The 14741-nt window shown below is 41.5% G+C and overlaps 1 protein-coding gene across 1 annotated transcript in view; it reads right to left on the reverse strand.

Annotated features, from left to right (window-relative positions):
* Positions 1-1713: 1713 nt before the first annotated feature.
* The window catches only part of LOC110933830, a 48575-nt gene continuing 35547 nt past the window's right edge, over positions 1714-14741 (reverse strand). The window contains exons 3-4 of the mRNA XM_022177034.1: positions 1975-2065; positions 1714-1728 (exon numbers count right to left, since the gene is read on the reverse strand). Coding sequence (XP_022032726.1) covers positions 1714-1728; positions 1975-2065 — 106 coding nt within the window. The remainder of the gene's footprint in view (positions 1729-1974; positions 2066-14741) is intronic.

The following is a 14741-nucleotide window of genomic DNA, read 5'->3' on the forward strand; positions in this document are numbered from 1 at the left end:
TATTTAGCATAACTCCTATTCTGGACCTCGGATTGACGTGAAATTTTAGGGACATGCTTAGAAATCAGTAACTAACGTTACGGTCAACTTTTAAGCATTTAACGGAAATGTGTAAAAGACTCGGACAAACAACAAACCGGTCACAGAGGGTTATACCATCATGTAACCTGGTCCTAAGAGAGTCCTAAGGCATATCTAAATCATGCTTTAACGGGTCAGAACTGAAGTCAATGCAAAAGTCAAAGCTTTGCGACTTCCGGCTCCGAACTGGGGCAAAACAGTAAATGGTCGGATCAAACAAGCTTAGACTAGTGAATATACTTATTATCATGTTTTATGAGTGTTTAAACAGGTTACACATCATCTACATTACTGATTATGCATTAAATCGCAAAATGGCATTTATGTTGACTTTTTCTAAGCACGTTTGACTCGATATTTGGACTAGTTAGAGTGGGAATCAGTGGGTGCCCTTTTAGGGGTTTAAAGCCCACATGATTACCAACATATAAATATCTTTGATTCGACAAACCACTGGACCATTTGTGATTTATCGCAAAGTCAATCGTTAATTACGTCGGATTGACTTTTAAGCTGAAACTATAGAAAAACGAAACCACAAAGGGTTAGGCAACTTACAGAAGCTTGGTGCATGACTAAGGATGATAAAAGAATGGTTTAGAGCTCCAGAGATGAACTAGAATGCAGATTTGAGGTGTGTTTCAATTGTGTGCAATGTAGTGCCTTTTATAGTGAATTTCCATGCTTAAGATCATTACAACTCACTCTAGGATTGCTCATGGATGATCAGCAGGTGTCCTAAGGTGCTAGGGGACATGTAGAGGGCGCCCATGCTTCAATTAATGCACACAAGATCGTTCACTAGCTCAAACATTGAATCTGTCCAAGAATTCTGCATCTGGGACCTTCACGCGGCCCGCATTAGGATCAGGAAACCTTTACGCGGGCCGCCTGAATCCTAATGTCAGAAAACGAATCAGCAGGTGGCTCGCGGCCCGCATTAAATTACCCATAACCTTAACGCGGCCCGCATTAGACCTGATTTCCAAGATTTTCAAATCTTTTGTAATGATTAACCTGACCTTTCGGTTTTGAAGGGGTAACTTTGCGATTTGGCCCTCGATTATTTACCATTAAGGGCCTCGTGCCTTTTACCCGTATTGTTAAGTCCCCGGTTAGTTTAATTACTATCCGGAAAGCCTTAACTTTTGTTGTTGACGCTTTTAACCCCTCGCAGACGAATTTGATCATAACTTTCTCGTTTTAAAACGGAACTTCGCGGAATTTATTTCGTATATTCTAGTGAGCGTATTTTACTGTTACAAAGCCTCGGGTTCGTCAAAGGGTCACTCAGAGGTATAAATTAAACATGTGGACACAATTAACCCCTGTAGCTTGTAATCTCTCACTTTCGTCCGCGTTTCGCTCCGTACGATCCATGATTTATTCGTTTGAAGGTACGAGCATCTTTTAGGGCTACTATACAGTATATTTACCCTTCGTTGACATTTATAACCCTCGAATTTACATACTTTCAAGGTTTGTCAACTTTAGTCCTTTATTTAGTATTTAAATGCCACGTGTAAACTCAAGACACGTGTCAATACATTATTGGACACAAAATTTCGAGGTGTTACAGAAAAATACCCATAAACACTTGAGAAATGAAAATGCTCGCAAATCTTATAGAAGTCAAAGTGATAGTATCTACAGACATTAGAGAAAATATAGTAAGTTTCATATGGCAAACTTTTCAGTCAAGTGTCCATCATTGTGCTATAAAAAAGATAATAGTGCAACATAAACCAGATTAAAATAAAAAGGACAAGGGTGACAGCTTTGACATAATTACTTATGAATGAGTTGGTTGGGTTGTCTCTTATTCATTTTATTCAAAAAGAAAACTAACTAAATAAATAACATAACTTTTGATATGATATTCGGCACTCTTACTTTGGAAGGGTTAGAAAGCAACTGCCTTGTAAGTTGCTCAACTTCCTTTGTCCATATCACTCTAATACAGCATTTAACAATGTGGTTGAATCTGCAAAAAAAAAAAAAAAAAAAAAATCACCAAATAATATACATAAAAACTTAAAGAAATTTCTATTCACGTGAGCATTAAAATCATCCCATCTTAGTTTCATAATTAGATATCTTGACGTCCAATCCCAACTGAGTATTTGAATAATTCTTTGACCGTGACATTTTATGAATTAACTTTCAATATGATAAAATCAAATCGACCAAATCAATTCGAATAAGAAACCATGTTTAAACTAATAATCCGGTTCGATTTGTAACTGGTTTTATTCTGGACCGGTTCGGTTTTAACCAGTTTTAATAGATATATTCTCAAACAGATTTCAAGCTCCATATCGTATTTAGACTTGTTTCATCAAACCGGTTTTACTACTGGTTTCAAATCCGAACTAGTTTTTTTCACCTCTAATTATACCAACTAATATGACTAATCAAATATAAATACAAGAACTCAATGCTAGCTACATGAAAAATAATAGTTTTAAAACTTTAGAAAGCTGCTCACAATGCCATTAAAAATGTGTGTCACTAAATGGGATTTTTTGTAGTGAAAGGATGAAAGGTAATAAATGAATGCTAGAAGTATATAACAAGCATAAATCACTTGCAGTTGCAGTTCCAATCTTTTTAACACCCACGATTAGATAAAACTAATCTTTATTCATGAAGCTAATAATTATATTGGGATTTTATCAAAGTAGCAAATATCTTGAATCAAATACAGCAGATCTAATTATTTTGATACTTCTAATTTTTCTTAACGACATATTTCAAGTAAGTCCATTTTGGCAGATCTGTTTTAAGATAAACTAAATTAATATTTTTAAACAACATGTTTTCACTCGTTACTCATAAAAGACAACTAGTTTATCATTTGATCAATTACAAGAGGATAAAGAAAAAAAAAATACTTTATTGACTTGCTTCCTTGTGCTCTCCTATAAGATTAATGAAATCCAATGCAAGGAATGATCCAAGTGTAGTGACAATTAGCACTTTGAGAATAGGCATAAATGCTATGCAAAGAAGATCCAAAAACTCACATCTTTTACGTAAACAAACTATTCTTTGTGACATAAATCTTACATCATGTACAACTTAAAAGTTATTGTAGACATTTTCACAAACAGTTGGTGTGCAATAAAATCTCGAGCAAACATCTTTATATTTAGACTTGTGTAGTGTAGAAATGGGCAACAAAAGTAAAACCATACCAGACAACTCAACATTGGTTGAAGCATTTCACCACGGTCTCGCCCTTCTATCGACGGCTATAGAATGTAGAAACAAACCTGCAAATCCGAATTTTGAAGACCACTTCAAGAAACCTGCAATTGGTCTCCAATCCGCCATTAACAATGAACCAAGAATTTTGGAATAACAATGGCAAATTGGAATGTAACAAGGATTTGTTCTACCTACAATCGATATAGATTAGGAGAGAATTGAACCCACCTCAACAACAGGGAAGGCAAAGGCGGCTAGTGTTGTTCTTTAGTCATTAACCGCGAAACGACATCAATTGTGCAGATGAAGAATAAAGGGAAATTTTGATTTAGGGTTAGGGAAGAAGGGAGAGGGAAATGAATTTTGAGAGAAGATTGGTAAGTTCTGGTGTGGAAGTAGGAATGGCAATCGGCCGGGCTTGGGCCGGGTATTGTAATCTCAGGCCCGTACCCGGTTGTAATTCTTTGTCCCATACCCGACCTGTTACACGTCGGGTATCGGACATACCCGCGGGTATCGAGTATAGCCGTTAATTTAATAAAAATACCCGCTGGGACAAATGTGGAAATTTTAACTTTGATGTTTATATAATTTACTATTTTAATGACTATAGCAAATGAAAATGTGATTAATAACTTACATATCATATTGTAATTGTATCAAGACCACCTGAAGATAATAAGTACATGTACTAAGTTTATATATATATAAAAATCTATAATATGATACTTTCGGGTATTATTCGGGTAAATGAGCCGGGTGTCGGGCGGATATCACTAAATCACATATGTTAATTTTTTGCCATCCTTATGTGGAAGGAAAACTATGAATATGTTAGGGGAATGAATAAATTTCATCTTCCCCAAATAATCTCCCCCAACGATCATCTTGCCAAGACAATCGTCTTCTCCAATGGATATGGTGGCGGAGGAACGTGAAGCATGGAGGCAGTTGACGGCGGTGAGTGGCGGAGAGTGGCAGTGGTGGAGGAGAGTGGTGCGATGAGGAGGAGAGAGGTAGCAGAAGAAGGAGACCAGAGGGGTGGTGGCGGACTCGTAGAGAGAGAGATGGATGGTTGACTGGTTAAGAGGTCTGGATTTATTTATAAAATATAAATGACCATTTTGCTCTTGAGGATAAAGACAAAATAACCAGCTTTTAAAAGTCAAATAAGAGGTAATTTGATTTTTGGACTAAAATGACAATAAAAGTGAAACCATAGGGACCCAGATGTAAAACGTTTGAGATTTGAGGGGGGGGGTTAGGTTTTTTTTTTTGTATGTTCACATTGGTTCTTATGGTTCTCACAATAAAGGTGGTTCTCAAATGAACCTTACCATATATATATATATATATAATTTTATGCACATTAATATATTATAATTACTTAAAGCTAAATCAAAGTGCCCCGCTTGCGGTGTGCACATATAATGTATATACATGTGGGCGCTCGGGGTGCAAAAGTGAAATGGTACTAACTTTAACGTTATTTTAATAATTTCGTGAAAATAACGTTAAAAGCGGCGGATGGTTAATCATGCATCATGTGGTGATGTTGATAGCTGAAAGACACGGGGGTACATGCACTAATCAGTCTTTGTCCCGATTGTTTGAGTGTTATCTGTCTTAGGTCCAAGCCTTGATATAAAACTACAATCGAGTCAGGGTCTCACTGGAAGCAGCCTCTCTATTCCTACTGGGTAGACGTAAGGCTGTCTACATCTACCCTACTCAGACCCTACCTTAGTTTTGTTATTGATGAGATTTACATAGATGATGACGATACTTAAAGCTAAATCAAATTTTTATGTTAATTTCTCTACGGTAAGTCGGCATTCGATTTCCCTTGAAAATTTATCAATTTTCCAACTCATTAATATTTCCCCTCCCACCATCATTTCCCTCCCACCTAATTCATATTGCCGCCAACTCTAAAATCAATTAATCTAATGTAATTTTACAGAAAAAATAAATAACACCTCAACAATTTATTAGGCCCCGTTGAGAATTCATACAAGCCCCTCCCAAATTCTATAAAGTTAAGAGGGAAACTCAGTTTTGTTTCTTCTTGTTTTTTTAACGACATATATTTTAATTTATTGGAGAATTCATTTAACATGTTTTAATTTTATTAAAAACAAAACGTATATATTATAATTTTATAAACAATTAGTTATTATCTTATAAGTATTAACTACCAGTGTTGACTTTAAAACGGTTATTAACATATTATAATATATTGTCACACCCCCAAATTCCACCTGCGGATAACACCCGCTTCGAGGGCGTGACTGACCAGGATCCAGCCACCAATTATACTGAATAATTAAATTGATAACAAAAGTAATACTTACTAACCATAAGATTAGCAAATATCAAGTTCAGAGTTTAAGGTTTCAAGTTCAAACAGTAATAAGTAGCGGAAGCATAAATAAATAGTTTTAAACAATGTTCATAAGGTAATCATGATAAATGCCCAACACACGGGCAGACGACCACTACACATCCCAAGTAGCTGCTCCAGTCACTGGCCACCTGCAAAGCATGCAGTAAGGGAGTCAACAATAATGCTGAGTGAGTTCACTAGTTGTCCAGTTTTAATTACCAAAAACTCGTTTCACCAGTTAATTTATCCGTTTATACATGCCATGGGGAGCTACCCCAAAAGTTAGCGACTAAACTGTTTTTCCAATACCGAACACTAGGTAACCGTTTGCGTTTCCGCAGGATGCCCCGATGTCAATGTTCTATCATCATTGACGGATGCCTGAGTACATTAGTTCACGACCGATCCCATACCATGGCACGGTGTGAGGTTGGTAAAACCTAAATAGCGCTATCAACTAATAACCCGTTCGCCTGGCCCCGGCGACTAATCGGTATTATGTAGTAGGGACTTGAGTGATAGTGTTGCGTTTAGTGCCGTTTGGTTGCATTCCGTATAAACAGTAATTGACTAAAAAGGTTTCCCAATGACAAGGGAAGGAGAAGTAAGTTTGTTCCCAATAACTAGGGAAGGAATGTAAATGGTATCCCCTTTTCAAGGGGATAGGGTTGTTTTAGTCTCGTGTCCCAAACCACCGGGACGCATGCTTTTAAGTTGTGAACTCACCTTGGGTTGCTCGGTAGATATTTAACCCGGTCAAGTATGTTGGTCACCACGTCCTAGCATGGTTACCAAGTATGGGTCAAGTCGGGTACAAGTAAACACATAGCGAACACTTATGGCAATACATATAGCAAACACATATAACATGCGAGTACACAAACAGTTGGGTTATTGGGTCAGCCCTATCATATAATCAGCAGTGACAAACATGCAGCCCAGTCAACAGAAAGCCCAACAGTTAAAGCCCAATAACACCAAAATAGCCCAGTCGAGACAAGGGTGGTTGCGACTCGCAACCGAGGTTACGACTCGCAACCGAGGTCTCGGTTCATCACGTTTTGGTTACGACTCGCAACCAGAGGTTACGTCTCGCAACTAGCGGTTCCGACTTAGCAGCAGTGGTTACGACTCGCAACCGGATTCGATACGCGTTGATTGCGACTCGCAACCGGGAGATCTCGACAAGACTTGATGTGGTCTCGAGTCGCAACCGAGGGTTCCGACTCGCAACCGCCGTTGCGTGCACCTGAATCCTTCTAGAACCTGTGCAGTGTACTATCCAATGGTATTGCATTTTCATGTAATTTGTGTACTATTCCCACTAACATGTTTTGTTGTCTGAATATACACCAAAACAGATCAAATAAGCAGAATTTCAAATATTCATCATGTTTATAACATATTCAAATTGTTCATCAAAATCACCAAATGTTCATCATGTTCTAGACTATCCTTTAACCGACCCAAAACAAGTATTTTCCACCTTTCATTTGCAATAATATCGGCATTTCTAGCAGCCCTACGTTACACACATCCAAAACATTCGAAGCATGCCAAGTTACCCAACTAGATTTCATACTTGATCCTATTTCTAGCATGTATGACACAAGAACATATAAACACATAATATTCACCCTAGCTTATATCTATATCATTTAGTTATTTCAAGTCATGCATTTAGCTCACACAACACATTGTTTGATTTATCATAACAATCTATCACCTTTCAAACAAAATAAACCAACATCCAACTACTCAAAATAGTTTAAGCATCAAGAATCATCATTTTGAGGCAAACAACTATGGTATACTAACCGGTTAGATGTAAGGGTGTGAAGATCCGATGAATCGACTTTCGGGTGGTGATCTTGAGCTCGATCCGGGGGTCTTGGTGTCTCCGGTTGGTTCCGAGTAGGAAGAGGAGATGAGAGGAGGTTGATGATCTTAGGGTTTTAGGGTTTAGTGAGAGGAGATGAGGGTGAAAAATGGAAAAAGGGTGTGAGGGTTGGGTTATATAGGATCTCGAGTTGGGGCTAGGGGGTTCCGGGTTGGGTTCTCGGTCACAAGGCCCTAACCGGCCCAACTGCTACTGTTCACTCGAGACCGAGCATGGTCTCGAGTCGGGTTTCGGCTCCTATATATATAACACACACACACACACACACACATATATATATATATATATATATATATATATATATATATATATATATATATATATATATATCTATACGTACACATATGCACCCAACACGTAATAACAAGCAATTCATAATTTTTCACTTAATAGTTTACGTACACTCATGTTACATCGAAAGGTTGTCCGGGAAAATCCGGAGTGTCACATTATCCCCAAGTTTTAGGAACTTTCGTCCCGAAAGTTAAGGCAGCCACTGTCAAGCTAGTGTAAGTGAAAGCGTTTCAACGGGGTGTCACATCATCCCCCCGTTAGTTTGGAATTTCGTCCCGAAATTCGGCTGTAGCTTCAGTGCTGGGGTTTTCGTTTGGGAACAACTGGGGATACTTGTGCTTCATCTGGTCTTCCCGCTCCCAGGTATACTCTGGGCCACGTCGCGAGTTCCAACGGACTCGTACAAGAGGTATTTGGCTACGTTTGAGGATTTTGATCTCTCGATCAGTGATTTCAATCGGTTCCTCAGTAAAGTGTAGCTGTTCGTCAATAGTTAGTTCCTTGAAAGGAATTACGAGCGTTTCATCTGATAGACACTTCTTCAGATTAGATACACGAAATACGTTGTGTACCGCACTCAGTTCTTCAGGCAAGTTCAATCTATAAGCAACTTTACCGACCTTCTCGGTAATTTCGAATGGTCCAATATATCGCGGATTAAGCTTGCCCCGTTTACCGAAGCGAACCACACCCTTCCAGGGTGAGACTTTAAGTAGAACCCGGTCGCCGACCTGGAATTCCAATGGTTTCCTACGCTTATCAGCGTAACTCTTCTGACGGTCACGAGCTGCCGCCATGCGTTGTCTGATCTGGGCAATCTTTTCCGTTGTATCTACTACCATCTCTGGGCCCGTGATTTGACTATCACCGATTTCTGCCCAGCAGAGAGGTGACCGGCATTTACGACCGTACAATGCCTCAAAAGGTGCTGCCTGAATACTAGTGTGGTAGCTGTTGTTGTAGGAGAACTCTACTAACGGTAAATGCTTCTCCCAGTTTTTGCCAAAATCGATCACACACGCTCTAAGCATGTCTTCTAGGGTTTGGATGGTGCGTTCGGACTGTCCATCCGTTTGCGGGTATTAAGAAGTGCTCATGTCCAAACGTGAGCCAAAGGATTTGTGCATAGCTTGCCACAATTCCGAAGTAAAACGAGCGTCTCGGTCGGAAATAATTGAGGTTGGCACTCCGTGCCTCGAAACTACTTCCTTTAAGTAAATCTCCGCCAAGGTAGAAAACTTGTCTATTTCCTTAATAGCCAGAAAGTGTGCGGACTTGGTCAATCGATCTACTATTACCCAAATAGTGTCATTTCCGCGTTGAGACCTAGGTAGCCCTGTTACATAGTAAGCGCCATCTTCCTTCTGTTCTAGTCGCTGTCTCGATCCTCGCAAAGATTCAGCCCTGATGTTTTCCGGTTTCAATGCTTCAACTTGAGCATTTCGGATCTGGGTAGGGAGGTTAGACTGGATGGTAAGTTGCAATGCTCGCACGCGCTTTGGTACAGTGTCCTTTCGGCTGAGGGCGTCTGCCACGACATTGGCCTTGCCCGGATGGTATTTGATGGCGCATTCGTAGTCATTCAAGAGTTCGACCCATCGACGTTGTCGCATGTTCAATTCCTTTTGCCTAAAGATATGCTCGAGACTCCTGTGATCGGTGTAAATAGTGCACTTGGTACCGTACAGGTAATGTCTCCATATCTTAAGAGCAAAAACCACTGCTCCCAGTTCCAAATCATGCGTTGTGTAGTTCCTTTCGTGTGTCTTGAGTTGTCGAGAGGCGTAAGCGATAACTTTCTCGCGTTGCATTAACACGCAACCGAGTCCATGGATAGACGCATCGCAGTAAACCACAAAGTCGTCAGTGCCTTCAGGCAACGAGAGAATAGGAGCGCTACAGAGGTTATCCTTAAGCCTCTGAAAAGCAGATTCCTGTGCTTCATTCCACTTGTAGGCGATGCCTTTCTGAGTAAGAGTCGTGAGGGGTTGGGCAATCTTTGAGAATCCCTGAATGAATCTGCGGTAGTAACCTGCCAATCCCAAGAATTGGCGAACTTCAGTGGGAGTCTTAGGTGTAGGCCAGTTCTTTATTGATTCGATCTTGGCTGGGTCTACGTGAATTCCGTTTTTATTAACTACATGGCCGAGGAAGTGAACTTCTCGAAGCCAGAAGTCACATTTAGAGAATTTGGGATACAGCTGCTCGTTGCGAAGGAGTTCCAGAATAAGGCGTAGGTGTTGTTCATGCTCCTCTTGACTTTTCGAATAAATCAGGATGTCGTCGATAAACACAATCACGAATTTGTCGAGGTAAGGCTTACATACGCGGTTCATAAGGTCCATGAACACTGCCGGCGCGTTGGTCATTCCGAAAGGCATAACAAGAAATTCATAGTGACCATAACGGGTCCTAAACGCAGTCTTGGAAATATCTTCATTACGAACTCTCAGCTGATGATAGCCTGATCGCAGGTCGATCTTAGAATAGTAGCTCGATCCTTGTAGCTGATCGAATAGGTCGTCGATGCGCGGGAGAGGGTAACGATTCTTGATGGTAACCTTGTTCAGCTCACGATAGTCGATGCACATTCGGAATGTGCCATCCTTCTTCTTGACAAAGAGTTCTGGGGCTCCCCAGGGTGATGAACTAGGACGGATAAATCCTTTATCCAATAGTTCCTGTAGTTGCGTGGAGAGTTCCTTCAGTTCTGCAGGGGCTAGACGGTACGGTGCACGAGCTATGGGTGCTGCTCCGGGAGCTAGCTCGATTTGGAATTCGACCTGACGGTGGGGAGGGAGTCCAGGTAGTTCCTCAGGAAATACCTCGGGGTAGTCACGTACTACAGGAAAATCTTCAATCCTCTTTTCCTTTTCGTGAGTATTGGTGACAAGTGCTAGGATAGCGGTGTGCCCTTTTTGTAAACACTTCTGGGCTTTTAAAAGCGAGATAATGCCTGTGACTTCTCCACCTTTGTTGCCTTGGACGATGAGGGGTTGGCCAGAACGACGAGGTATACGAACTGCTTTCTCTTGACAGAGGATCTCAGCGCGATGTTTGGATAACCAATCCATACCAATGACGACATCGAAGCTTCCAAGTTTGACAGGGAAAAGATCGATACTAAACGTGTGGCCAGACAATTCTAGTGTGCAGTCGTGGATCACATGCGTGGCCTCGATGTTCTTACCATTAGCTATCTCGACGATGTGCTTAGAACTTAATAATGCGGGCGGGTGCTTAAGTTTCTTACTAATGCGAAGGGATACATAACTGGCATCGGCACCGGAATCAAATAACACAGAAACATAACGATCATCAAGTAGGAACTTACCCGCCACGACGTTGGGATCGTTCCTTGCTTCACCAGCTCCAATCACGAAAGCTCTTCCCCTTGCATTCCCAGCAGTGTTGTTTTGCTCATTGTTCCCAGCTCCCTGATTGTTGTTGCGATTCTGATTCAGTTCAGGGCAATCCTTTCGCATGTGCCCTGTTGCCCCGCATTTAAAACATGCCCGGTTGTTTCCTTGCTGTTGTTGCTGTTGGGGTTGTTGCGGATTCTGCCTTGCTGGGAACTGACTTCTGCAATCCTTGGCTTCGTGCCCCATCTTGTGGCATCGCTGACACTGGCCCTTGTTACCTGCCCCATTGTGGTGCCTGTTACACTTGTTGCACTTAGGGTAGCTTCCCCGGTAGCCACCCTGTTGCTGAGTGCCTTTGTTGTTGTCAGTTTTCCTTTGCTGAGCTGGGGCCTGAGTAGAGTTGGCATCCTTGCCATGATTTCCATCCCACTTTCGTTTACCATCACTAGAAGTTCCTTCCGCAGCACTGATCCTTTTGGGCAACCTGCCCTCCTCCACAGCCTGGTTGGTGAGTTTGTGGGCAAGACGAACCACAGGCTGTATGGCAGTGAGGTTGGCCGAGGTTACATGGCTCCTGATTTCCGGGACTAAACCCTTGATGTACAATTCGATCCTTCGGTACATGGGTCGGGACATGTTTGGACAAAGAGCAGCATAGTCGTTGGACAGCTTGGTGTAGGTCTCAATCTCTGACCCAACCATCTTGAGTTCATAGTACTCGTCCTCGAGTTTGTGGATGTCATCCCTGTGACAGTACTCTTCCTTGATCATATCCTTGAAATCTTCCCATGCAGTAGCGTTAGCAGTCTCCAAACCAAGCATTTGAATTTGCGCCTTCCACCAAGAAAGTGCGCTTCCCTCAAGAGTACCAGTAGCAAACTTCACCCAATTAGCAGGGGGACACTCGCAGACAGCGAAGACAGCTTCGACCTTCTCGATCCAGTGTAGAAGGCCTATGGCACCCTCAGTGCCACTGAACGGAAGAGGCTTGCAATCCATGAAGGTCTTGAAGGTACAGACACATGGTTGCACAGGCGCAGGCTGACCTGTTGTGAGGAGTGAAGCGAAATAGGTTTAGAGGCGAAAAGGCGATGTGGCGGTAGGATCTAAACATCCTAAAACAACGAGCTTACCTATAGGGTGAGCTGCGAAAGCTGCAGCCACCGTGTTGAGCAGGTTAGTGAACTGAGCCTGGGTCATGTTGACGTTTCCTCGTCCGCGTCCACTCATTGTCTTCATAACCAGAAAACATAGTATGAGTGTGATGTCGTAATATAGCGAGAAGGAGATAGAAGAGGGAAGGCATATCTATCTAATCAGGCAAACTAGTACGTATAGTAACGCAGAAAGCATAAGACAACAAGCAAGTAAATATGGGTCCGAGCTATGAGGTCAGATAAGTCGAGCCTTGCACTTGGAGTGTAGTGTCGTCACGAGTCACGGGTTATAGTCTGGTTTTTCTCAAAAAGATTTTTCCCCTTTTTAAAACCAAGTTCACTATAACCAATGGCTCTGATACCAATCTGTCACACCCCCAAATTCCACCTGTGGATAACACCCGCTTCGAGGGCGTGACTGACCAGGATCCAGCCACCAATTATACTGAATAATTAAATTGATAACAAAAGTAATACTTACTAACCATAAGATTAGCAAATATCAAGTTCAGAGTTTAAGGTTTCAAGTTCAAACAGTAATAAGTAGCGGAAGCATAAATAAATAGTTTTAAACAATGTTCATAAGGTAATCATGATAAATGCCCAACACACGGGCAGACGACCACTACACATCCCAAGTAGCTGCTCCAGTCACTGGCCACCTGCAAAGCATGCAGTAAGGGAGTCAACAATAATGCTGAGTGAGTTCACTAGTTGTCCAGTTTTAATTACCAAAAACTCGTTTCACCAGTTAATTTATCCGTTTATACATGCCATGGGGAGCTACCCCAAAAGTTAGCGACTAAACTGTTTTTCCAATACCGAACACTAGGTAACCGTTTGCGTTTCCGCAGGATGCCCCGATGTCAATGTTCTATCATCATTGACGGATGCCTGAGTACATTAGTTCACGACCGATCCCATACCATGGCACGGTGTGAGGTTGGTAAAACCTAAATAGCGCTATCAACTAATAACCCGTTCGCCTGGCCCCGGCGACTAATCGGTATTATGTAGTAGGGACTTGAGTGATAGTGTTGCGTTTAGTGCCGTTTGGTTGCATTCCGTATAAACAGTAATTAACTAAAAAGGTTTCCCAATGACAAGGGAAGGAGAAGTAAGTTTGTTCCCAATAACTAGGGAAGGAATGTAAATGGTATCCCCTTTTCAAGGGGATAGGGTTGTTTTAGTCTCGTGTCCCAAACCACCGGGACGCATGCTTTTAAGTTGTGAACTCACCTTGGGTTGCTCGGTAGATATTTAACCCGGTCAAGTATGTTGGTCACCACGTCCTAGCATGGTTACCAAGTATGGGTCAAGTCGGGTACAAGTAAACACATAGCGAACACTTATGGCAATACATATAGCAAACACATATAACATGCGAGTACACAAACAGTTGGGTTATTGGGTCAGCCCTATCATATAATCAGCAGTGACAAACATGCAGCCCAGTCAACAGAAAGCCCAACAGTTAAAGCCCAATAACACCAAAATAGCCCAGTCGAGACAAGGGTGGTTGCGACTCGCAACCGAGGTTACGACTCGCAACCGAGGTCTCGGTTCATCACGTTTTGGTTACGACTCGCAACCAGAGGTTACGTCTCGCAACTAGCGGTTCCGACTTAGCAGCAGTGGTTACGACTCGCAACCGGATTCGATACGCGTTGATTGCGACTCGCAACCGGGAGATCTCGACAAGACTTGATGTGGTCTCGAGTCGCAACCGAGGGTTCCGACTCGCAACCGCCGTTGCGTGCACCTGAATCCTTCTAGAACCTGTGCAGTGTACTATCCAATGGTATTGCATTTTCATGTAATTTGTGTACTATTCCCACTAACATGTTTTGTTGTCTGAATATACACCAAAACAGATCAAATAAGCAGAATTTCAAATATTCATCATGTTTATAACATATTCAAATTGTTCATCAAAATCACCAAATGTTCATCATGTTCTAGACTATCCTTTAACCGACCCAAAACAAGTATTTTCCACCTTTCATTTGCAATAATATCGGCATTTCTAGCAGCCCTACGTTACACACATCCAAAACATTCGAAGCATGCCAAGTTACCTAACTAGATTTCATACTTGATCCTATTTCTAGCATGTATGACACAAGAACATATAAACACATAATATTCACCCTAGCTTATATCTATATCATTTAGTTATTTCAAGTCATGCATTTAGCTCACACAACACATTGTTTGATTTATCATAACAATCTATCACCTTTCAAACAAAATAAACCAACATCCAACTACTCAAAATAGTTTAAGCATCAAGAATCATCATTTTGAGGCAAACAACTATGGTATACTAACCGGTTAGATGTAAGGGTGTG

Source organism: Helianthus annuus, chromosome 4 (assembly GCF_002127325.2).
Source record: "Helianthus annuus cultivar XRQ/B chromosome 4, HanXRQr2.0-SUNRISE, whole genome shotgun sequence".
NCBI lineage: Eukaryota > Viridiplantae > Streptophyta > Magnoliopsida > Asterales > Asteraceae > Helianthus > Helianthus annuus.